Source organism: Rutidosis leptorrhynchoides, chromosome 1 (genome assembly GCF_046630445.1).
Source record: "Rutidosis leptorrhynchoides isolate AG116_Rl617_1_P2 chromosome 1, CSIRO_AGI_Rlap_v1, whole genome shotgun sequence".
In the NCBI taxonomy this organism is placed as follows: domain Eukaryota; kingdom Viridiplantae; phylum Streptophyta; class Magnoliopsida; order Asterales; family Asteraceae; genus Rutidosis; species Rutidosis leptorrhynchoides.
Genome location: NC_092333.1, coordinates 621,344,471 through 621,371,479, shown reverse-complemented (window position 1 = coordinate 621,371,479; position 27,009 = coordinate 621,344,471). Strand labels below are relative to the sequence as shown.

Here is a 27,009-nt window from a genome sequence, read left to right as displayed (position 1 = left end):
TTGCATTAAAGTTCAACACTACATTACATTAAACATTAAACTAAAGTACATGAAAAAAAAATACAATAATTATAAACTAGTCTTCGTCTTCATACTCTTCTTCGACCTCGTCATCTTCATCTAGTTGTGGATCAGTCACATGTTCGGGAATGCTTGATGGTCCTGAACTTGGATCATAGCGTATACGGTGGTTTGGTGGAAGATTCTAAATGTGTTCAATATGATTATCTCGAAGAAAAATGATGACTGCCTTTATCCCTTAGTTCTTTATCCAGTCGCATATGTAGTGCAACGCGTTCATGGAAGTCTAAATGTCGAGGACGACGCGTCGGCGGATAATCTTCTTCGAGATCACAAAATACACGACCATTGTCTTCGGTTATCATATTATGTAACAACACACAAGTGTACATAATAAGTTGAATTTTGCTTATATAAAATTGTCGTGCCGGGTTTTTAATAATAGTGAATCGACCTTGAAGTATACCAAAAGCTCGTTCGATATCTTTTCTTGCAGACTCTTGAAATCTTTTAAATTTTTTTGCTTTTGGATCACCGGTATTTTTGAAAGATTTAACAAGAGTAGACCATTCCGGATAAATCACATCCGCCAAATAATAACCTCTTTTAAAATGCAATCCATTAACAGTGTAGTTAGTTACATGGAGGTGACATATCTCTTAGTAATTCATTAAATAAATCTGATTGATTTAGAACGTTTATGTCGTTGTTTGAACCAGCCGGCCCAAAAAACGGATGCCAAATCCATGTATCATATGAGGCAATTGCCTCCAACATGATTGTTGGGTAACCATGATCACCTCGTGTAAATTGCCCTTTCCACTCAACTGGACAATCGATGCTCCCTAACATACCAGAAAAATCATGTATTTCTTCATGTTTAGAAATTAAACATTGCACATCATGCGCGTTTGGCCGTCTCATATACTCGGCCGAATATAAGTGTAAAACACTCTTGCAAAAGTTTTCCAAACATAAATAAGAAGTTGATTCACCCATGTGTAAGTATTCATCAAACGCATCGGGTGCAATACCGTACGCTAATTGTCTTATAGCGGACATACATTTTTGAAAAACGTTAAAACCAAATAAACCGGTTGCATCACGTCTTTGTTTAAAATAATTAATATAATCGGGTATAGGTTCTAGATTAAAATTGATTATACCTCGACATATACGGATAAACAAAGATCTGCTCATACGAAAGCGTCGTCGGAACCTATCGAGTGGGAAAGTAGGGTTGTCGGAAAAATAATCGTTGAATAGTTGCCTAGCTTTTCCTTCTCGATCTCTTGGAAAATGTCTTCTAGGAGCTCTAGGTATCGATACGACTTCACCTTCGGCTTCATCTTCTTCTTCTAAAAAATCAATAACATCGAGTACGTGCGTTGGATTATATGCATTAGCGAGCGATAACGCCTCTTCATAAATTCTCAAATAAATAATTTTTTCAAGTAAGAGAGATTGTAATTGTACTCTTTGTGATTTTTTATTTATGGCTGTAGGACAAAATTGGATCATCAAATGCAAGTTTTACTACTGATGTATGATCCATTGCCACATAGTGTAATGCTTTTGCCATATATTATTCTATCCTCGTACTATACCCATTTTCAATATCATCTCAAAGTTTTATTTCATTTGCATTTTTTACTTAAAAATGATATTTTGATGATGAGTTTATGTGTTGTTTCCCTACTCAAAATGGTTAAATTATTAGTTTGGTTAACTCAGGAATTTGACAATTAAGAAAGAAAAAGTTGCGAGATGGAGACAGTCGATCGGGACCTTGAAATCATTATATTGTAATTGTTTTATACGTAACAGATATATTTGCACAAGGTAATGAAATTCGGTAACATCTTGTTTGATGAAATTGCTTCTTTGCCTTGACATTTACATGATTGTCGAAATGGTTCCAACTATTATGCCGGAGTGAATGATTGATTTCAAGGTTACTTATATCTATATGTTGAAGACTTCTAATTTCTTTATACAGCTAAGCACATCCTAAGTACAAATATAAAGCTATATGTAAAAGTGTATAACTACAATTTTTTACCTCTTAAAAGTTAACTTTTAAGAAAAATATTGGTCGTCGTATAAAACAGATAAGTCAACTACCATAAAGAAGCATACGTTATAAAGGACTACAACATATACACTATTAGCTACAGAGTAATTAACAAATTTCATACAGTTCACTTTATGCATAATGTCATTATAACAATTTTTATATTATAACCCCACGAATTTACGGGTTATAAATATAAACTAGTTAAATATTTTTAGTGTAAACTAGTTAAGAATTAAGAATGACGAAAATTCTAATCGATGTCAGTCTAAATAGAGCCATGAGCACGTGTTATCCGCATGTCACTAGTTAAGAATGTCACCCCATTTTGAAATTTTTTTGATCAAATACGTGCCAAATTCTTTTTTTTTCCCTTCTTATTTCCTTCTTCTTTTATACTCGTATTATTCATCTTCTTACTTCTTTTCTTAGTGTGCGTTTGATAAAATTGAATGACTAAATGTTGAATGATTCATAATCTGAATGATTCAAAGGTTCTGAATTCGGAATCTGAATAATTCAAAGGTTCTGAATTTGAGTGACGATAATCAGTTTGATAATTACTCTGAATGAACAATACGAATTAAGTAAAATTACTTTATTAACCTTTTAAATAAATAAAATCTTCAATATAATAGTGTTCTTGATATGATTTGATGAGAATATTATAGAAAATTTTATTGCTTAATGGTTATACAAGTGTACAACAACAACATACTCAATTTCATATGTGTGAGGTATGGGGAGGTGAGACGTAGACAATCCTTCATCTATCCTAGAATAGAGAGAAATCATTTCTCCACCCCTAGTGAAACACTCACAAGAGTAGAGAAAGGTCCTCCCTCTAATGGTTATACAAGTGTCCCGACTCTTAATGATTTAGTCCTGAATGCTGAACCATATCATATGTTATTGTAAGAAACAAACGTGCTGAATGCTTGAAACAAAATGTATTTAGTAGTAATTAAGAAAATTAATCAAAACGTTTGACAGGAAAAAAAGTTCAACAAATTAAGACAAACACGTATTTCTTCGTTACTTTATCCTCAAAAGTCTAATATATGGATAGAAAAGATGTCACGAAGGTTTGATTTAACATGTAAAAAAGGGAATGATACGAAGTGTATTGAAACGAAAAGTATAAATCTAAAATTCTTATAAACAGTACATATATAGTTCTAAATCTAAAATTCTAATAAACAGTACATATATAGTTATAATGACGCTGTGTGTGCTCGCTACTCGTTTTTTTTTATAAACTTAAAAAAACCTAAAAACTTTTAATTACTGAAACTTCGACGAAACTGCATACTAGTATATGGTAAGGAGTACATATATGTTAAGGACTAAGGAGTACATATATGGTAATTATCGTGTTTATTATTATTAGTTGTTCACAGAGCTGTGTGCGTGTGCGTGTGCGTGTGCGTGTGCGCGCGTGCCGTGTGTGTAAGTGTGTTTGTGAGTCTGTGGAATTGAATCGGTGTCATCTCTCCAGCGACAGTTTAGTGGAATGAGTAGCGGTGGCTCACGGTACCGGAGACGCCGGCAGGATATAGAGTCGGGTGGTGGAAGTAGTGGTGGTTTACCGGATTATGAAGCGGCTTATGATCCGTTTGATATTGTCTGTACGAAGAGTGCATCAGTTGACCGCCTTAAACGATGGAGGGTAATGTTTCTCATTTTTTTTATTCTATTTTATTTTATTTTATTTTATGAATATTGAATATGAATATTGATGGCTAATCTAGTACTACTAGTTTAAATTAGCATAGATTGGGAACGTATATTTGGAAGATGCATACGCTTTACTTTCTTTTTGGAAACAAGCACCTGTTCGGAATTTAGTCATGGTGTCAATTAAAATACATATTATAGATATATTTAGTTTTTAGTTTTTTTTATTCTATATATATATATATATATATATATATATATATTTTTTTTTTTTTTTTTTTTTTTTTTTTTGAAAGGCAAGTTAGTTGTTAGTTGTTAGACTCGAACGTGGGTCACTCTCGAATCCATGAAACATGAATACCAATGAAGCAAGGCCTCATTGGCTATATATATATATATATATATATATATATATATATATATATATATATATATATATATATATATATATAAATCCTAGTCTCTGATATTTTATTAAATTGAACACTTAGCAATTCAATTCCAGTCAAGTAATTGGTGATTGGAAATAAATTAGTTTCGATCTGGCTATGATGAGATTAAGATTAGCGAGGTTTTTTTTTTTTTTTTTTTTTTTTTTTTTGCAATATTGATATTTCCCTTTGACTGAATTAACCGATTTAGTACGGTGGTGGTGACATCAGGGCAGATACGTGTATGCATATATTATAATGATAGGAGATTAATTGTTTATGGATCTATTCTTTATGGACAGGGGCGGAGACAAGGGGGGACTGAGGGGTGCTCAGCCTTCCCCAAGACCCAATCGAGACGCAAGTTTCATTTGTTTATGCACAAATAACTATAAGCCTCCCTCAAGGCCCAAATATCAAGTATAATGTTATGGCTTGTTAATGTAGCTTTTTTTGTAATCATCTGATTAATGACTAAGCCACCCTCATCTGTAAAGCTTTGCCTCTGTTTATGGATTTACTTTTCCCCCTTGTATGATGTATCTACATATGTGGTCATGTATATGTACGTGTTTGTGGTTAACGTCAGTATGAATATTTGATGGTAGGGGGTGATGGAGGGATGGATCGTAAGTTATACTACGTATTGTAATAGGGGTAAAATGGCTCTTTTATTATAAATGGTGTGTATGGATCAGTATGATGTGTAGGTATCAGTCCCCTTCCTACAGTATAATGATACTTGAGCCTATATTTTCTACTTCGGCTATTGATTATGCTTATGTGATGAGCTAAAAACGTGAAAATGTGATCTTATTCCATCTGAAATGGATTTTTTTGTTTCGTTGCTACTCCAAGATCTAACTAATAATTGTTTGAAATAGCAAGCGGCACTTATGTTAAATGCTTCTCGTCGGTTCCTATACACCTTGGATTTGAAAAAGGAGGAAGGCAAGAAAAAAATTATAGCAAAGATCAGAACTCATGCTCAAGTTACACGAGTAATGTTACCTGATCTCATATTTATACGTGATATAATCAACCCTTAATATACTAATAAAAATTGGTATTGGGTTTTTCAGGCTTCCTACCTTTTTCAAGCATATGGAGAAAACGCAAACAGTACCTATTTTTGCTTACACACACACACACACACACACACACACACATATATATATATATATATATATATATATATATATATATATATATATATATATATATATATATATATATATATATATATATATATATATATATATATATATATTTGATATATAAGTTTGTTGTTGAAACAGGAACCCCAAAAGCCCCTCCATCTCCTATTCCTACTGGTGACTATGACGTTAGTCCTGAACAACTTGCTTCCATGACCCGAGATCATGATATTGCTGCTTTGCAGAACTTCGGAGGGGTAAGTTTTCTATTGACCCGATTTTTACCTCACACACACAAATGCAACATCATTCATCACAGGGGCGGAACTATTTGGGGGCAAGGTGGGGCGCCCGCCCCCAATGGATTTGCAATTTTCAGTGTAAAATTTTTGGGTTTTTCGACTTTGCCCCCGGTGGATTTTTTTTTTTTTTTTTGGTCCCAAAACCTACATATTTTGCCCAAAAAATTGCTACAGTTTCTTTTCTTGCCCCCGGTGAAAAAATCCTAGTTCCGCCATTGATTCATCATGTGGATGACATCATTCATTATTATGTTCCATGAACACAAAACAGGTTAGAGGGTTGGCTGAAAAGTTGAAGACAAATCCCGATAAGGGAATTCCTGTAGATGAGTCCAACATATTAGATAGGAAAAACGTGTTCGGGTCAAACACGTACCCACGAAAAAAGGGACGAAGCTTTTGGGTACTAGCACATTATCTTAAGTTTCTACTCCGAGCTAAATTGATGCTGTTTAAGGATTAATTTATGGCGCAAGTTATTTAAGTGCATGACTTTGCTTATGACAGAATTTTCTATTTGATGCTTGTCGAGATATCACCTTGATCGTTTTTGCTGTTGCTGTTTCTTGTGCACTAGGAGTAGAAACAGAGGTTTTCGTCTCAATACATGAATATTTTACATTATCTTGATAGTACTTTCCTTTTATATGGTAATCTAAAATCTAAAAGCGTTCTGTTTTTCAGGGGATTAAAGAAGGCTGGTATGATGGTGGAAGCACAGCTTTTGCTTTTACAATTATCGTAATCGTTAGAGGTTCTTCATCAAATTAATTATTATTCCAAAGATTGTAAGTAAGATTTTATTGAATTCAGTTTTCATCTTTGTAACATTCTACTGTTGGTTATACTTTTTTGTAGCCACGAGTAATTATAAACAATCACTTCTATTTCAAAATTTGAATGTGGAGAAGCATAACGTACAAATGGAGGTGGGTTTTCAACAACGTTCTGTTATTTCCATCTAAACTTAAAACTCCGTCTGACTAACAAATGGCATTGCTAGGTGATAAGAGGTGGAAGAAGGGTCAAGATTTCTATATTTGATATTGTTGTTGGGGATGTCATACCATTAAAAATTGGTGACCAGGTAAAATAATAGTTCAATATTATTATTTCTCATATCTCTTTAATAATGTGACGTTTTATGATTTCCTTTTTAACACTCTGTTTAAACTGTAATCATAAACTAGGTTCCTACTGACGGAGTTTTAATTTCCGGTCACTCCCTTTGTATTGATGAATCAAGTATGGCTGGGGAGAGTGAAATTGTAAGTTCCTTTGAATTTGTTGTACTGCAGTTTATTTATCTCCCTGTTTTTGTAGGTAGATGACATCGGCTTTTCTTGCTGAAACAGGTTTCTAAAGATCTCAATGCGCCATTTCTAATCTCAGGGTGCAAGGTAGCTGATGGCTATGGTACAATGCTGGTATGAATAATTCTATACCTACCTTTTGTTAATAATCATTGTTATTTCTTTACTAGTAATATATAATAAATGATATTTTTTACAAAAATCATTTTTTAGGCAACTAGTGTTGGAATACATACCGAATGGGGGTTGCTTATGGCTAGCATTTCTGAAGATAAAGTTGAGAAAACCCCATTACAGGTTATTTCTCTACCATGTCTGATTAGCAAGAAATATATATATATATATATATATATATATATATATATATATATAGGGGCAGGATCAATGGGGAGGATCAATGGGGAAGTAACCAATCGGAGGGAAGCGGGGGAAGCAAAAATTTTTATTTTTTTCGTTTTTTTGGAATTTTTTTTTCCGGCATCAAGATCACACGAAAATATGAACATTTAGAAAAGACACTTCGTGATGAATGTTATTATTTAGGCGGGAAAACGATCGACAAAAATAACATTCAAGATAATATTGTTCGTGAAGAATGTGAACGTTTTTTTTTCTTCATGTTTTGTGAAATAAAATTTAGCCCGGTTTAGGGTTTAGGGTTTGGTGTTTTGGGTTTATTCCATAAACTCAAAACACCAAACCCTAAACCCTAAACCCTAAACTCTAAACCGTTCGTGTTAAAAACTCAATCTAAGTCCTAAATCTAAACCCTAAATCTAAACCCTAAACCCTAAATTTCTAAACACTAATATCTAAACCCTATAAACCCTAATATCTAAACCCTAATAGCTAAAACCTCAACATACGCTCGAAAAACACGACAATTGTTACATATTACTTCTTCGAGCGTTTTCCCGCCAAAATAAAAACATTTATCACAAAGTGTCTATTAAATGTTCATATTTTCATCCCATCTATAATGTTCGTGAACAAAGTTTTTTCAATATATATATATATATATATATATATATATATATATATATATATATATATATATATATATATAGTGGTAGGATCAAGAGTGAAGTAACCAATCTGGGAGAAGCGGGGGGAAGCAAAAACTTTTTTTTTTTTTCGTTTTTTGAAAAAACTTTGTTCACAAACATTATAGATGGGATGAAAATATGAACATTTAATAAAGACACTTTGTGATAAATGTTTTTATTTTGGCGGGAAAACGCTCGAAGAAGTAATATATAACAATTATCGTGTTTTTCGAGCGTATGTTGAGGTTTTAGATATTAGGGTTTAGATATTAGGGATTAGAAATTTAGGGTTTAGGGTTTAGATTTAGATTGAGTTTTTAACACGAACGGTTTAGGGTTTTGGGTTTAGGGACCAAACCCAAAACACCAAACCTTAAACTCTAAATCGGGCAAAATTTTACTTCCCAAAACATGAAAAAAAAAAAAAAAAAAAAAAAAACGTTAACATTCTTCACGATAATATTATCTTGAATGTTATTTTTGTCGATCGTTTTCCCGCCTAAATAATAACATTCATCACGAAGTGTCTTTTTTAAATGTTCATTTTTTCGTGTGATCTTGATGCCTGAAAAAATTTTTCCAAAAAACGGGAAAAAAAAAATTTTTTGCTTCCCTCGATTGGTTACTTACCCATTGATCCTGCCCCTATATATATATATATATATATATATATATATATATATATATATATATATATATATTTGAAAGTCGTGGAAGTACACACCAAGGAAGTAGTTATACTGTAATCTAGCTGTTAATTATATGAAATTCTACGTTTACAAATTAAATGTGTCGACTTTGACTAGGTGAGTTTGAATGGAATAGAGACATTTATTGGTAAAGTTAGCCGTGTGGTAGCTGTATATATTCTTGTGATCCTTCTCATAAGGTAATTTTGAGTTTTATGTTGACACCAGTTCTTTTATATTGCTTTTGTTCTTTTACGACTTGGATTGCAGTTACTGTTTGGTAGGTTTTTTACTGGACATACTAAGGATGGCGTGGGCAAAGCAGAGTTTATTGCTGGAAAAACTAGTTTATGGGATGCTGTTAAGGGTGTAATTAGAATCTTCGCTGTTGCGGTATGTGTTTTCTGCAAAATTAGTCAACTGTGATGATTGCTGCAGTTAGCTTTTGTTTGTGACTTAAATCATCCTTTTATATCTTGTATTTGAATATGATCTATATCCCCAAATTATAACAATATAAGTATATAACAAGGCCTACCGCCTACGACTAGTGTACATTTGCATAGTGGGGAGAGGAGGGAGTTTAATTTTATTTCGGTCTGAATTATACCTGGCTTTGAGACCAAACACTCAAATTCGGATCAAATGGGTCAAGCTTTCGGGTCAATTGGGGCTTGAAAAAAATTAGGCCTGACAATGTAAATCAAAACTTAAAAAAAGATTCAAATGGGTTTCTCTCCAACCTATTGAGTCACCCAATTAACATGTGCCCCGTTTCGACCGGTTACCTAAACCGACCCAACCTGACCCATTTGACCTATGCCCCGTTTCAACCCAAAACCATTTTGACCCGTTACCCAAATCGACCAACCTGACCCGTTTGCCCGGTATAGAATATACTAAATCTCGAAGAACATATAGGTCACTATTGCTGTTGTTGCTGTGACAGAAGGACTTCAAGTAGCTTTTACATTAACGTAAGTAACTTGTTTCTTATAATTAGGTGTTTTCTTCATATTTTTTTTCAATTTATTTTTCAGTTATTTTGTACGATATCTGAATGATCCCGTCAATATTATATGCGTATTCTACAAGTCATCCTGCCAAAAAAAAACTTTTTTCATCATTACAGGATTGCATACTCGACGCGCAAAATGATGGCGGACAAAGCATTGGTGGGTCTTCTGATAGTGTCTTCATAAAATTTCTTGGCCTTGACTTATGTATAACTTCTCTGATGTTGGTGCTAATTGTGCAAATGCAGGTTAGGAGACTATCTGCTTGTGAAAATATATAACTTCTCTGATGTTGGTGCTAATTGTGCAAATGCAGGTTAGGAGACTATCTGCTTGTGAAAATATGGTTTCTGCAACCACAATTTGCTGTGATAAAACTGGTACCTTGACTTTGAACTTGGTGGGTATTTGCCGTCTGTTAAAAACTTTATGCTACTTGCAGTTTATTTTTGCACCTCTTGTCACTTGACTTTGCTTTTTTCAGATGACTGTGGTTGAGGCTTATATCTGCGGAAAGAAAATCGATCCTTCAAATAACAAGTCTGAATTACCATCAGGGTGCGTATCTCTTCTCATTGAGAGTGTTGCTCAGAATACAACTGGCAGTGTATTTTTGCCTGAGGTAATCTAATTTCTTTTTAGTAAGTATGCGATGATAATGATGTGCAACTTGTTTTGAGAATGATACTTCTACTGTGTTGTTGTTTATTAGGGTGGCAAAGACATTGAGGTTTCTGGATCGCCAACAGAGAAGGCCCTTCTACAATGGGGGATCAATGTTAGTTGCTCATTCCCCATAAGTTTTTACGTCATTTTTGTTTCTTATATATATATATATATAAAAGGGCAGGATCAATGGGGTAGTAACCAATCGGGGGAAGCAAAAAAAAAAAATTTTTCCTTTTTTTTGGAATTTTTTTTTCCCGGCATCAAGATCACACGAAAATATGAACATTTAGAAAAGACACTTCGTGATGAATGTTATTATTTAGGCGGAAAAACGATCGACAAAAATAACATTCAAAATAATATTGTTCGTGAAGAATATGAACGTTTTTTTTTCATGTTTTGTGAAGTAAAATTTAGCCCGATTTAGAGTTTAGGGTTTAGTGTTTGGTGTTTTGGGTTTATTCCATAAACCCAAAACACCAACCCTTAAACCCTAAACCCTAAACTCTAAACCGTTCGTGTTAAAAACTCAATCTAAATCCTAAATCTAAACCCTAAACCCTAAATTTCTAAACCCTAATATCTAAACCCTATAAACCCTAATATCTAAATCCTAATAGCTAAAACCTCAACATACGCTCGAAAAACACGATAATTGTTATATATTACTTCTTCGAGTGTTTTCCCGCCAAAATAAAAACATTTATCACAAAGTCTTTATTAAATGTTCATATTTTCATCTCATCTATAATGTTCGTGAACAAAATTTTTTCAAAAAACGAAAAAAAAAGTTTTTGCTTCCCCCCGCTTCCCCCCGATTGGTTACTTCCCTCTTGATCCTACCACTATATATATATATATATATATATACACACACACACACACACACACTAGGTTTATGAGCCCGTTCGTTATATTGAAGGTGTAAATTTATGTTTCGTAATGTAAATATCAAGTTTTGAGCTCGTGCGTTGCACAGAAGTTGTAAATTTATATTTTCACAATTTAAATATCGAGTTTTGAGCTCGTGTGTTTCACGGCTTTTAATGAACGAAAAAAGTATACGTGTAATAGTATCGAATGATTATGGTATATGAAACCGTTGACTAAATTTCAAATATATCATGATCATTATCCAATATTGACAAAAAAAATAACATCTGTAAGGTGATGAGTTCTCAAATAAAAGTGATAATATTGATACACATATAAATGGTGAGTTGTTGCAAGTAAATAGATATAATATATATTACGTTTAATTAGAGAAATTTTATGAGCTCGTGAGTTGCACGAAAGTTGTAAATTTGTGTTTTCACAATGTACATATATAAATTAGTATAAATTTATAAAATTGCCGTTCAAAAAAATAAAATAAAATAAATTAGTATAAATTATTTTTACATTTTTATTATTTAAATTATTTTAAATATGTATTTTAACAATATTAACTAACATAAAATACAACTTACAATTAATTATACTAATTAATTTATAATTTAGTATACATATTCCTTCTACAAATATCATATATATTTTATTTCCTTTTTAAAGGCAACATAATTTTTTTTCTTCAAAAAACACACTTACATAAATACAAACATCGGTCACTTTCCAAAGCCCAGTAGCACCTGCTAAAATCATATATATTTAAATTTGTTATAATAATAATAATAATATAGATATGGATAGTCAATTTTGGTGTATACATATAGTCAATTTTGGTACACAAAGTATGTATTTTTATATTGAGATTTTAGGCTATAAATACTCATGAATGCAAGCATTAAACTTGCACCATTTCTCACACTTACAAAGTGTTTCTTTCTTTCTCTCCATTATCATCTTTGTTCTTACACTTCATTATTAGTATTCTAAATCAAGAATCAAATCACTAAAGGTAGTTATAAGCCTACTGAATTATAACATCAAGAATCAAACCACTAAAGGTAGTTATAAGCCTACTGAATTATAACATGTTATCAGCACGATAATCTTAATACTAAATATGGTTGGCTCTGCCACCAAAATGATATATGGTCGGTTATACCACCAAAATGATATATGGTCGGTTATACCACCAAAATGATATATGGTCGGTTATACCACCAGAATGATATAGGTCGGTTATACCACCTGAAAAAATATATGGTCGACACTGTCGCCAAATTTTCATTTATGTTTACTAATATTTATATTTTTGTTATATAACATTTATTTATGATTGCTTACACATGGTCGACACTGTCACCTACTTATCATTTATGTTATATTAAATTTATGTTTAATGTTTATATACTTATGAATATAAATTGACTCTAATTTATCATGATGTTTGTTTTAATTTTTGATAATAGAAAATGTCGAATCTGGAAAAGCTTAAATTTACTCCTTTAGAATCAACTGGAAACAACTACATGCCATGGGTTATAAAAGTAAAAATGCATCTTAAATCAATGGGCATTCTTGAAACCATAAATGAAAACAACACTTGTTCTGAAAAAGAACAAGCTACGGCATGTTGCTTTATTCATCAACATATTGATGAATGCTTACAAAATAATTATGTGACTGTAGAAGATCCCCATGTTTTATGGGAAGGTCTCAAAAGCAGATTCAATAATCAAAGAGAAATTTTACTTCCAGCTGCAATGGAACAATGGAGAACATTAAGGTTCCAAGACTTTAAGAAAGTAAATGAATACAGCTCAGCTCTGTATAATACATGTTCACAACTTAAATTCTGTGGACATGAAATTAGTGATGCAGACATGATGGAGAAAACTTTCTCCACAATGAATGCTGCAAACATCACAGTGCAAAGAAATTTGAGAATGCTAAAGTTCAAAACATATCCTGAACTTAATTCATATCTCTTAGTTGCAGAGCAAAATGATGAGCTATTAATAAAAAATCAGCAATCCCGTCCTACTGGTACACTTGCAATCCCTGAAGCAAATACTGCAAATAATTATAAACAGGGACAAGGACGCGGGCAAGGTCGTGGTTATAATAACCATCACCATCATCATGCCAAAAGCCATAACTATGGTAGAAACCATCCTTATGGTAATGGTAATGGGCGTGGACGTGGTCGTGGTCGTGGCCGTGGTGGTCAAAGAAATAGTAATCCACGAAAATATAAATATCAACCACAAAACAAGCCCATTAAACAAGATGTTGAAGAAAATTCTTCTAAAAATTCTGAAGAATCTTGCTACAGATGTGGTAGAATGGGCCACTGGGCTAATACTTGCCGAACATCTAAACATCTTGTTAAGATGTATCAGGATTCGCTGAAAGGTAAAGAAAAGGAAGTAAATTTTGTGGATAATATTGATCCAACAGTCACTGAGAAACCATCTGATTTATATGAAGATTTCTTGAATGTTTAAGTTGTGTGTCTTTTGAAAAATAAACGATTTAATATCGTCTGTCTTTGTCATTATGTTTGCTAAATGTTTCAGTACTATCTATTTGCGTTTAAAATATTGTGTAATATTAATGTACTCACTATTTATTTCTTATATATGAAGTTCAATATGAATTTTGCTGGAATACAACATCAATCAAGTGGTGGAGATCTCTGTATAGCAGACAGTGGAACTACACACACTATACTTAAATCCGAGAAATATTTTATTGATCTAAAACCAACGGAAGGAACTATACATACAATATCAGGACCTGCTAACTTGATAAAAGGGATAGGAAAGGCAAATTTCATACTACCAAATGGTACAAAATTTTTAATAAATGATGCCTTATTTTCTCCCAAGTCAAGCAGAAATTTATTGAGTTTCTCCGACATATACCTTAACGGGTATGATTATCAGTCAGTGACAACAGAAAATGAGAAATATTTAAGTATCACTGACAAGAGTCATGTGGTTGAAAAACTGCCAAGACTTAGTTCTGGATTACATTATACACATATAAATGTACCAGAAATACATATGGTAGTTAACGAAAAATATATTGATCCTGGTGTATTCAGTTTATGGCATAACAGATTAGGCCATCCAGGATCAACAATGATGAAAAGGATTATTGAATGTACTCATGGACATCCACTAAAGGATAGAAAAATCCATCATGATACAATGGTTCCATGTACATCTTGCTCTCTTGGAAAATTGATAACTAGACCCTCACCACTTAAGGTTGAGAAAGAATCACCAATGTTTCTTGAAAGAATTCAAGGTGATATATGTGGACCAATTCATCCACCATGTGGACCATTTAGATATTTCATGGTTCTAATAGACGCATCTAGCAGATGGTCTCATGTTTGTCTGTTATCAAGCCGTAATGTGGCATTTGCAAAATTTCTTGCCCAAATTATTAAATTGAGAGCTCATTTTCCTGATTACACCATTAAAAGGGTGAGACTTGATAATGCTGGTGAATTTACATCTCAAGCATTTAATGACTATTGCATGTCTATAGGAATTGTTGTTGAACATTCTGTTGCTCATGTGCATACACAAAATGGTTTAGCCGAGTCATTGATTAAACGTTTACAGTTAATCGCTAGACCATTGATAATGAGAACAAAACTCCCTGTATCTATATGGGGTCATGCAATTTTACATGCTGCTGCATTGATTCGCATCAGACCAAGTGCAAGTCATAAATATTCCCCCCTACAACTTGCTTTTGGTCAAGAGCCAAATATTTCCCATCTTAGAACATTTGGTTGTGCAGTGTATGTTCCAATTGCGACACCACAACGTACAAAAATGGGTCCTCAAAGGAGGTTGGGAATATATGTTGGATATGAAACATCTTCAATATTAAGGTATATTGAACCTATGACAGGTGACGTTTTTACAGCACGTTTTGCTGATTGTCATTTTAATGAAACATTGTTCCCTAGATTAGGGGGAGAAATGAAAAATAAAGAAAATGATGTTTCATGGTGTGAACCTCAATTAAAGTATCTTGATCCTCGCACAAAAGAATGCGAGACAGAAGTTCAAAAGATAATGCATATACAAGAACTTGCAAATCAATTGCCTGATGCATTTACAGATACAAAAACGGTGACAAAATCATATATACCAGCAGTAAATACTCCAGCTCGAATTGAAATTCCAAAAGCTGGCAATAACGTCACTCATGAATCTTTGCCACGTCAGAAACGTGGAAGACCAATCGGTTCAAAGGATAAAAATCCTCGAAAAAGAAAATCAGCTGATAATGAAGTAAAAGAAAGTGTTCAAGAAGAACCACAAATCAGTACTCCTACTGCAGAGGAGATTGATGATGTCAATACAGAAATTGCAATCAATTATGCATATTCAAAAATATTATGGAACCGAAATGAAATGAAAAATCTTGATGAGAAATTTTCATTTAATGTTGCATATGACATCATGAATAATGATGATGATCCAGAACCAACATCTATGGTTGAATGTCAAAATAGACATGATTGGGCTCAATGGAAAGAAGCAATACGAGCTGAATTAGAATCACTCAATAAAAGAAAAGTTTTCGGATCCATCATTCTCACTCCTAAAGATGTGAAACCTGTAGGATACAGATGGATTTTTGTCCGAAAAAGAAATGAGAAAAATGAAGTTACAAGGTATAAAGCTAGACTTGTAGCTCAAGGTTTTTCTCAAAGACCGGGAATTGATTATGAAGAAACTTATTCTCCTGTTATGGATGCAATTACTTTTAGGTACTTAATCAGTCTGGCAGTTTCTAAAAATTTAGAAATGCATCTCATGGATGTTGTGACTGCTTATCTATATGGATCACTTGATAGTGATATATATATGAAGATACCTGAAGGATTTAAGGTACCAGAAGCATCAAATGCAAAACCCAAAGAAATGTATTCGATTAAATTACAAAGATCTTTATATGGGTTAAAACAATCTGGACGTATGTGGTATAACCGATTAAGTGATTACTTGATAAGCAAAGGGTATACAAATAATCTTACTTGCCCTTGTGTTTTCATTAAGAAAACAACCTCCGGATATGTGATCATAGCTGTTTATGTTGATGATCTTAACATCATAGGTACAAATAAAGAGATCCATGAAGCCATTCAACTTCTAAAGAAAGAATTTGAAATGAAAGATCTCGGAAAAACCAAGTATTGCCTTGGTTTACAAATTGAGCATATGCCTAATGGTTTACTTGTACATCAAACAACATATACTGAAAAGATTTTGAAACGTTTCAATATGGACAAGGCAAAACCATTAAGTACTCCTATGGTTGTTAGATCACTCAATGTTGAAGCTGATCCATTTCGTCCATGTGAAGATCAAGAAGACATTCTTGGACCAGAAGTACCATATCTTAGTGCAATTGGAGCTCTTATGTATCTTACAAATTGTACAAGACCTGACATTTCTTTTGCAGTTAATTTGTTGGCAAGGTTCAGCTCTGCTCCTACCAAAAGACACTGGAATGGGATCAAACACATATTTCGATACCTTCGAGGAACTACTGATTTAGGATTATTTTATTCTAACGAATCAAAACAAGATTTGGTTGGTTATGCAGATGCAGGTTATTTATCTGATCCACATAAAGCTAAATCTCAAACTGGATATGTATTCCTAAATGGAGGTACTGCAATATCATGGCGTTCTCAAAAACAAACACTTGTTGCTACATCGTCAAATCATGCCGAAGTGATTGCATTACATGAAGCTACTCGAGAATGTTTTTGGTTGAGATCAATGACACAACTCATTACTGATTCTTGTGGACTAGAACGCGATAAAAGTCCAACAACTATCTATGAAGATAATGCAGCTTGCATAGCACAGATGAAAGAAGGGTATATCAAAAGTGACCGAACAAAACACATACCACCTAGATTCTTCTCATACACTCAAAATCTCATTAAGGACAACCAGATTGAAATGAGATATGTGCAATCTAGCAAAAACTCTGCTGATCTTTTCACGAAAGCACTTCCAACTGCTATTTTCAGAACACACGTTCATAACATTGGCATGAGACATGTTCAAAAGATGTAACAGCTGAAGCGATGTCTACTTGAGGGGGAGTCAACTCCATGCTGCACTCTTTTTCCCTTAGCTAAAGTTTTTTCCCACTGGGTTTTCTTTAGCAAGGTTTTTAACGAGGCAGTAATTTATAGTTGATCTTCAACAAAATAAAATTGCTATCCAAGGGGGAGTGTTATAATAATAATAATAATATAGATATGGATAGTCAATTTTGGTGTATACATATAGTCAATTTTGGTACACAAAGTATGTATTTTTATATTGAGATTTTAGGCTATAAATACTCATGAATGCAAGCATTAAACTTGCACCATTTCTCACACTTACAAAGTGTTTCTTTCTTTCTCTCCATTATCATCTTTGTTCTTACACTTCATTATTAGTATTCTAAATCAAGAATCAAATCACTAAAGGTAGTTATAAGCCTACTGAATTATAACATCAAGAATCAAACCACTAAAGGTAGTTATAAGCCTACTGAATTATAACAAAATTTTAATTGAAACTTTAAATTAGATAAATAAAATATAAGTATATGCATATGTCAAATAGGGAAATAATATAGTAGATATTGAAGTGTTAAAAATTAGACAAAATTGTCCAAATCGTCCCTGTATTTATGGTTTTTTGCCCAAATCGTCCCCGTATTAACAAAACTGCATAAATCATCCTTAAATGCCAAATAACGTCCCAAATTAGTCCCTGCCTTAACTTTTGTTAAACTCTCCATTAGTCAAAAATACATGATTGGTCCCTGATGTTTCTTAAAAAATTGCAACGAAGATCCTTTTCATCATTTTCAAGATGAAGCTTTAGTGCAAGCTTAAAAAAACACAATATCAGCTCGAAACTCACCCGGCGGTTTCAAAATAGTCAAAGCACTATATTCACCATCAAGGTATGTTTCTTCATTATCTCCATATGTATGCAGTGGTACAACTACAAGAACCTTTAAATCAGAAACCGGGTTCGGTTCACAAGTTCTATCCATATCGATTGAATCGTTAAAACCAGGTGATACTTTTGCACGTAGACATAACTCTGCCACCACAGAAGACCAATCAATCAAAAATGGCTGAATTTGTTAGTTTCCCAAATCTTGATTCACTCATTGATGCAACTGTACCTAAATCTATCCGTTTACAATCAATGAAGTATTCCAAATTTGATGAAGGGTTAACTGAATCACAAATGATTGCACATATGCAAGATTTAGCTTCTAAAAATCAAATCTTGAAGTCTTTTATTGGTATGGGGTATTACAATACTTCTGTTCCTCCTGTTATATTAAGAAATATAATATAATGGAGAACCCAGGTTGGTATACACTGTATACATCGTACCAAGCCGAAATCGCGCTGGGTCGGCTCGAATCCCTGTTAAATTTTCAAACTATGGTTACTGATCTAACCGGTTTGCCTATGTCGAATGCTTCGCTACTTGATGAAGGAACTGCAGCTGCATAAGCTATGGCTATGTGTAATAACATTCAAAAGGGTAAAAAGAAAACCTTTATTATTGCAAGTAACTGTCACCCACAAACCATCGATATATGTAAGACCAGAGCTGATGGGTTTGATTTGAAAGTTTTAACTGCTGATTTGAAAGATTTTGATTACTCGTCTGGTGATGTTTGTGGGGTGTTGGTTCAGTATCTAGGGACCGAGGGTGAGTTGTTGGATTACGGTGAGTTTATCAACGCGCACGCGAATGGTGTGAAAGTTGTTATGGCTAGTGATTTGTTGGCTTTGACTATTTTGAAACCGCCGGGTGAGTTTGGAGCTGATATTGTGTTTTCATCTTGAAGATGATGAAGAGTATATTTGTTGCAATCTTTTAAGAAACTTCTGGGACCAATCATGTATTTTTGACTAACGGAGAGTTAAACAAAAGTTAAGGCAGGGACTAATTTGGGACGTTATTTGGCATTTAAGGATGATTTATGCAGTTTTGTTAACACAAGGATGATTTGGGCAAAAAACCATAAATACGGGGACGATTTGGGCAATTTTGTCTAAAAATTATGTTCCACGCATCCTCGCTGACCTTTACTCTATGGGGGAGCTAATGTGTTCGTTCATAGAATGGTTTCCTCGCTTACAAAAAAAAAAAAATATATATATTCAAATCAAATTATCTTATGCATCAAAATTGATTTACTATTAGATTTAGTGTTAATATGTTTCATATTTATGTTATATGTATACACGTTTTACTTATTCAGTTTATTTATATTTATATTTACACCATTAACGTAAATAACACTATTATCTATATCTATATATCTATATATTTATATATTTATATAAGACCCCTTGTATCGGTTTGAAAATGGGGCGTGGCCAAGGTGATGTGGCAAGCAAGCAACACCAATTTTGGAGTATTGGGGCATTGTTGGGGGCATTGTTTGGGGCTTGAGTGGCCTGCAACGGAGATGGCAACAGGCGTTGCTTGTTTCTTTATTTTTTTTTAATTTAAAAATATTATTTTATACCCCTTTTTAATACTTAACTCAATTATATTTTAACACATCATCACAATACTCCCAACCCACACCAAAAACTCACACCACTACTACTCCACAAAAACAACTCACACGTCCTAGTCATCAAAAAGCAACCCACACCCTCAACCCACGCCCCCAACCACTACAAGTGGTCTAAAAGAGAGTTTTGAAAAGCTGAAATGTCATTAGAAGCTTAATTATAGCAAATTGCTCCAAGTGTAAAATCCACAATCCTAATCTTCTTCCTCTTTTACAAACGGTTTTACCCACATCTAATCCTAAATTAACTTTGTCAAAATTAATACTCGTAAGTGATAATGAAAGGCTGTAACAAAGGGCTTCAATCCAGCGAAAATCGGGTATATTTTTCTTTATAAACAAAATATGTTGAAATCATCCTTATTTATCAACCAATTGAAAACTCAAATATACCAGTTAAAGGTGTGACAGAGTACTTCTTGCTAACTTTTTTGTGACTGTTTGTCATTTTTTCCTTAGTTTTGTATGGTCTCTATACTACTTGTATTTGAATGTCAGGATGTAATTACGGAGATTCTGATCTAAACAAATAAATATGGAAATTTGGTTTGATGGGCCTTCCTGTAGGGTTATGATGTACACATGTTTGAATATTTTCTTCAAGTAACAACTATGTTTATTGTACTGAGTTTTCTTTCAACTTGCATTTTGAACCAAGAAACACATGGCCTTCAAGCTCTATGTGCCATTTTATGTAGTGTTTGCTAGAAACACATCTCATCAGTATACAAATCTATATCATTAGTTAGTAAATGTCGTAATCTCTTTAAGGTAGTTGTATGTTACCAATGGTTGATACTTATGTGTTTGGCGTTGATCGAGTTGGAATCGAAGAGGAACATAGTAACCTGTGTATTCGTTGCTTACATGTTAAGACTTAAGATAACATAACCTATATACAGAGTAATAAAGTTTTATTTGGTAATCTTGGCCCATTCTGTCAAACCATGATTGACCATTGTTCTAATATTTGTTCTATTGTGGGTCATAAACTTTAAAACTTGAATTTGATCTTCAATTCTCTTGTGGCAATCTCGACCCATCATGTCAAACCTTGATTGATCATTCTTCTAATCATTGTCCTTTGAAAATCGCCTTATATTATTATTGTTAAATTAGGTTTACATCAGACTTTGTCGCTATCAAGTAATAGTGGGATTTTTCATGTGTTACGATTTTTCATGCAAAAAGCATTGCTGCTATTGACAATATGAAGACGGATGTTGGTTTGGGCTCAAAAGATTATGATTCTCAGTTGTTAGATGTTTAAGATCTAGAGTTGATTATTTATTTGTTAATGGCGTTGACTTTTTGTTTTATTTGATCGCGAAATCTGATGCAACTGCTCCTAGTTGAAGAAATCTCACAAAGGGAACCAAAATCAGTATTCATTTCCTTTTATGCATATAAGGATCTGTATAATGAAACCTCATATTATTTGAATATAACTATAATCTTTATAATAACTTATGGTATTTTATGTTGAAATTCTTCCTTTCATTTGAATATTGATCAAAGACTACAAGCTGTATCTATATGTAACTAATAATTTTAACGATTTTTGAGTAGCCGTGCAACGCACGGGCTCTAAACCTAGTTTTAACATAAATATCAAATATCAATATTGCAAACGAAATTTATGCAAATGATATGTCAGCCTACCTTTTTTTGACCAAAGTGTTAAACGACATATCCCCTTGCACTATTATTAAATCAATTCATATCAAGAATACCATGTGATTGTGATGTCACATATATATATTGCTTCTAATTTTTGTTTATTACTAGTGATTAGGGTTATTGGGCCAAGGCCCAACTTTTTGTCCACCAAAGCATTAAACGAGGTTATTGTTATCACTTCAGCTTGGTATGAATTATGAGGCGGTGCGGTCTGAGTCTTCACTTATTTGTTCATTCCCCTTCAACTCAGAGAAAAAACGAGGAGGTGTTGCTGTGAAACAGGTAATTTTACAACCTCGACAAGATTATATAACCACTTTAGATTGGGTTGCAGTAAAATTAAACTTATAACCAGAGGCGAAGATGGGGTGGCTTAGTCGTTAATCGGATAATTACAAAAAAAAAATAATAAAAATAAAAAAAATGCTGGTGATTTTATTGTCACCGATCATTTGGTGTGATAAGGTGATTTACTTGAGACAAATGGATTTCGAGTTAAACTCATTACAAGTTAGGAGAATGTGAAGTGCACGCTTGTTTAAGCTAACTTAGAGTCAATAAATGAAAGGAATTGTTTATTAGTGTCTTTTTGGCCAAAAGACACAACTATTGATGAGATGATGTAACTTTTCATGGTATCATTTCACCAAAAGGTGTGACCATTCATGATACTTTTTTGTCCAAAGGGTGCAACATTTTTTTCATACTCTATATATAGAATGTATTTGTCTCACTTTTTAATATGATGGTAAAATGAACATTCACAAGATACATAAAATTCTATGTTCTTGACTTCCAATTTTAATTTCCTATTATTGGAGTTGTGCCTTTTGTCTTATCCCGGATAATGATTTCATGTAACCCTAAGGCAATATATGTATAAGGTTGAAATACTTTATCGTGAAAGTAATATACGATTCAAAGGTTTAACCCGACATTCAAACCGTATAACTAACAAAAACTATATTAATAAGCCATAACATTATATTTGATATTTGAGCCTTGAGGGAGGCTTACAATTATTTTTGCTTAATAATACAAATGAAACTTGAGTTTCGATTAGGCCTTGGGGGAGGCTAAGCACCCCTCAGTCCCCCCTTGTCTCCGCCCCTGCTTATAACACCATAATCTGTTAGTTTAGAAACTTACGAACGCTTTGCTTCAGGAATATGCTACAATATTTACTAATGAAAGTATGTTTGATTTTTACAGAGTGATTCTGAAGTTCATGTACACTGGAAAGGGGCTGCTGAAATTGTGTTAGCTCAATGCACGAGATACATGAACAGTAATGAGCAGCTTCTTCCCCTTGATGAAGCAAAAGTACGATTCAGAACTCATTTTTGTTTAATTTATTTTAGCACTTTTGTTTACTTGAAAAGTACTTAGTTTGACTGTTTCTAAACTTACAGGTTGAATATTTCAAGAAGGCAATTGAAGATATGGCAGCTGGAAGCTTGCGTTGTGTTGCTATTGCGTTCCGACCGCTAAACGCGGAAACCGTGCCAACAGACGAAGAAGAGTTGTCAAAGTGGAAATTACCCGAGGGTGATCTTGTTTTGCTAGCAATAGTTGGTTTGAAGGTATAATATTACCGATTAATTCATGTACCACTTAGTTTATTATTTAATCTTATACACGGTGTAAAAATTGTTTATACATGATTTATAAATTTATGATGTAGGATCCTTGCCGACCAGGTGTCAGAGAGGCTGTCCAACTTTGTGTAAAGGCTGGTGTGAAGGTAATATGCAATGTTCTAATTGTTTAATGTTTAATGTACATTTTAATGTTGTGTTTTCATGCAATTAGTTCTCAATTTTTTTGTACAGGTTAGAATGGTGACTGGTGACAATCTTCAAACTGCAAAAGCAATTGCATTAGAATGTGGTATACTTGGGTCAGATGTAGACGCGACTGAGCCTAACCTAATCGAAGGGAAATCGTTTCGTGCAATGTCGGAGGCACAAAGACTACTAGTTGCTGACAGGATATCGGTATGTGATTCGAGCCCAACCATAATACCTGTATGTGTCACACAGAACAAAAAAAAACATGTTTGCTGATGTTTATGCGTGATGGTGTTTGTTATTGAAACAGGTGATGGGGCGTTCATCTCCTAATGATAAGTTGTTACTGGTGCAAGCATTGAGGAAGAAAGGGCATGTTGTTGCTGTAACCGGAGATGGAACTAACGATGCACCTGCTTTACATGAAGTATATAACCATAATTCTCTATTATTTCGTGTTTTCTTATGGTGAAATTAGTTTTAATTTGCCTCTCCTTTTATCTTCTTTCAATTCTAGGCTGATATTGGTCTTGCGATGGGCATACAAGGAACTGAAGTTGCTAAAGAAAGTAGTGACATCATTATATTAGATGACAATTTCGCTACTGTTGTAAAGGTGATTAATTTCATTTTACACATCAGTAATTTAATGATATATATTTAATTTAATTTAATTGGTGATCAGTTTCTGAAAATCTCCTCAACATAACAGGTTGTTCGGTGGGGAAGATCTGTTTATGCAAATATCCAGAAATTTATCCAGTTTCAGCTTACTGTAAACGTTGCTGCCCTAATTATTAATGTTGTCGCAGCAGTTTCTTCTGGTGATGTCCCACTTAATGCAGTGCAGGTTTCTCTTTTGTTCCCATTCACGTCAAAATGTAGATTCAGTTTTGTACAAGAATAATATTTTATTTAAATTTTATCTGTTTTTATGCAGCTCCTTTGGGTGAATCTTATCATGAACACTCTTGGTGCGCTTGCACTATCCACTGAACCACCCACGGATCATCTCATGGACCGACCCCCGGTTGGCCCCAGGTTATATTTTGCAACGATTGAAAAGTAGCTACTTACCCGTATGTGTAATGTTTGTAAATTATTGTTTTCTTTCTTTCTCAGGGAGCCTCTTATAACATATATTATGTGGAGGAATTTGCTGATACAGGTTTTATGTTGTCTTAGTGAAATGTTGTGAAAATTTACAGTGAATGATGGCATGTTTCTTGAATGAAGATATTAATGATATTTTTTTATCGTGATGAAACACAGGCTTTTTATCAAGTGACGTTCCTCCTTGTACTCAATTTCAAAGGCAGAGAACTGTTGCATTCAACGCATAAGCCTAATGACCATGCTATCAAAGAGAAAAATACTCTCATTTTCAACGCGTTCGTCTTTGCACAGGTAATTTATGATGACTCTAGCTAAATATGTATTTTTGTTTTAACAAGACACTAACTCTTGTATATAAATGCAGATATTTAACGAGTTCAACGCAAGGAAGCCCGATGAGTTTAATGTTTTCAAAGGAGTTACTAAAAACCAACTGTTCATGGGTAATGTGGGCCTTACTGTGATTCTTCAAGTAAGACTCAACCTGTTTCCTCCTTTTTTATCTCTTGAAGATAAATGTACAAATCTAATACTGTTTGCATTCATCTCTATATGTTCCAGATTGTCATAGTTATGTTCCTTGGAAAATTCACCACTACTGTAAGACTGAGTTGGCAATTATGGCTAGTGTCTATCGTTATCGGCTTTATCAGGTCTGTTTTATAATTTAGCCAGTGGGGAAGGGTTATGGGTCATTATATGTTCATGTAAAAAGGGGTGAATTTTGCTGTGGGTCGAAACGGGTTGACCCACAACACTTATTCATGCTCTGCTTGTTTTAATGATAGTCTAGCTGTTTATATTATCTGATTGTAAAATTTCTAATTCTATGTCATTATAATTCATCAGTTGGCCTCTTGCGGTTGTTGGGAAATTCATACCTGTTTCTGAGAAGCCCTTCAGTGAATATTTTACTGGCATCTTTGCATGTTGCATCCCACGTCACAAAAAAGAAGGTACATGTTTGTAAACCACTGTTTATGCTTAATAGGTCATTAAAGCACAGATGGTTGTAACTTAGTCATTCTTGTTTTTGTTTTTCCAGAATCATCTAGAAGAAATGAGGAGGATCTATGAATACAAACAGCTTTCTGAAGGAATAGTAGAGACTAACAAATAGCAACTTATACATATTATTAAACTTATGGTATCTTAGCTTGAAGCTTTTGTTGACTTGTTTCATGTCGGGTTGGTACTTAGTTGAGGATTTGGATTTGTGTTTACTGTTACTACCATTTTGTCATCTGATGCATTTCGTATGCCTGAGCCTAATCTGAACAAGCTGTATATGCTGGAAAATCGCGTTTTAAATATAATTTTCTCCCAATTTATGTGTTATGTCTGTACATAAATTAAAATCACATGATAAGAGACTGCCGTTACTATACCTGATCAACGCCTCAGATTTTTAAAAAAGAAGAAATTTTCTCTCTCCTGAGAGGCGATTATGGCGCGAACATTTTCAAACTCAATTTTGCCCTAATTTTGCCCTAATCTGCCCAATTTTTTCGTATTAGTGACGCGTTCTTCATCAATCGTCTTACAGTTTGTACAGTTTTTCAATTCGTTTTTCATTCCGTTTCAATTAGTTTTTTACTTTGATCAAAATGTCTCCAAATAGACGTAACTCAAAGAGAAAAGTCAAAATTCCTATTAAATTCTCGAATACGATTCATAACATGAAATCGAAGGAGATAGTGAGTGATGCTAGTTCTGAAACGGATCATGATGGTGTATCGAAGGATGAGTCGATCACAGGAAAGGAGATGAGCATGAATAAAAGTCTAAATGAAGTTGCCAATGGAGATTTTAATGCGGCTAATGATGTTCAGTTTCCTCCGTTGGGTAAGGTAGCTAACTCTGATGTTACTGTTAATGATACTGTTAATAATACTGAGGTGAATACTGATCCTATTGTGAATAATGAGATACCTAAGGTTGTTAATGATGAGAATAAGGTTGAGAAACAGAATACATATGCTAATGTTGTAAATGATGATATAGATAGAAAGTTAAGCTATGTTCCACTGACTATAGAAGAGGATGGGTCTGAGATTGTTGTTTTTGATGAGGTATTTGTGGAAGAAGGTGCTAGTAGGTGGAATAAAACTGCTTATGAATATATCATAGGGGGAATATGCCTTATGGTATGTTACAGTTTAATCTAAGGAAGATGTGGCACAAGTATAGCATAAGTGAAATAACTATGGATCAAAATCAGGTATGCTATTTTAAGTTTAGAAGCTTGGAAGGAATGAATGAGGTTATAGAGCAGAGTCCATGGATAGTTAATGGTAAGCCTTTGTATGTTGGAAAATGGAGTCCAGAAGTTAATATAGAGAAAGTAGAACCAACTAAGCTACCAGTATGGGTAAAACTCTATAATGTTCCTTTAGAAGCCTGGAATTCTAAAGGAATTAGTGCTATAGCAAGTAAGCTGGGTAAGCCATTGATTATGGATAACATGACAGCTACTATGTGCCAT

General features: G+C 33.6%; 2 protein-coding genes across 2 annotated transcripts; one reads left to right on the top strand and one right to left on the bottom strand.

Moving 5' to 3' along the window:
* Positions 1–654: 654 nt before the first annotated feature.
* LOC139848521 (uncharacterized) lies at positions 655–1,542 on the bottom strand. The gene has a single exon (XM_071838251.1). It carries the CDS (start codon positions 1,540–1,542, stop codon positions 655–657), a length of 888 nt encoding a protein of 295 aa, XP_071694352.1.
* Positions 1,543–3,327: 1,785 nt separating this feature from the next.
* LOC139882356 (calcium-transporting ATPase 10, plasma membrane-type-like) lies at positions 3,328–25,862 on the top strand. Its single transcript, XM_071866950.1, has 35 exons — positions 3,328–3,459; positions 3,594–3,764; positions 5,088–5,204; positions 5,286–5,325; positions 5,502–5,617; positions 5,934–6,065; positions 6,170–6,253; positions 6,347–6,416; positions 6,521–6,591; positions 6,666–6,749; positions 6,853–6,930; positions 7,018–7,089; positions 7,189–7,272; positions 8,828–8,910; positions 8,995–9,103; positions 9,632–9,687; positions 9,843–9,885; positions 10,043–10,126; positions 10,211–10,348; positions 10,439–10,504; positions 21,802–21,900; positions 22,831–22,941; positions 23,031–23,201; positions 23,303–23,362; positions 23,451–23,615; positions 23,719–23,835; positions 23,926–24,024; positions 24,121–24,258; positions 24,349–24,449; positions 24,531–24,576; positions 24,681–24,815; positions 24,889–24,996; positions 25,086–25,177; positions 25,374–25,480; positions 25,570–25,862. Exons 1-35 carry the CDS (start codon positions 3,457–3,459, stop codon positions 25,599–25,601), a joined length of 3,282 nt encoding a protein of 1,093 aa, XP_071723051.1. The 5' UTR covers positions 3,328–3,456; the 3' UTR covers positions 25,602–25,862.
* Positions 25,863–27,009: the final 1,147 nt, after the last annotated feature.

What these genes read in the sequence shown, in the direction of transcription:
- LOC139848521 (XM_071838251.1), bottom strand. Translation starts at nt 1,542, where the DNA reads ATGATCCAATTTTGTCCTACAGCCATAAATAAAAAATCACAAAGAGTA.
- LOC139882356 (XM_071866950.1), top strand. An exon ending in AAAAGGGACGAAGCTTTTGG is followed by an intron (nt 6,066 to 6,169) that starts GTACTAGCACAT and finishes TGCTTATGACAG; the next exon opens with AATTTTCTATTTGATGCTTG. An exon ending in ATGGCTATGGTACAATGCTG is followed by an intron (nt 7,090 to 7,188) that starts GTATGAATAATT and finishes ATCATTTTTTAG; the next exon opens with GCAACTAGTGTTGGAATACA.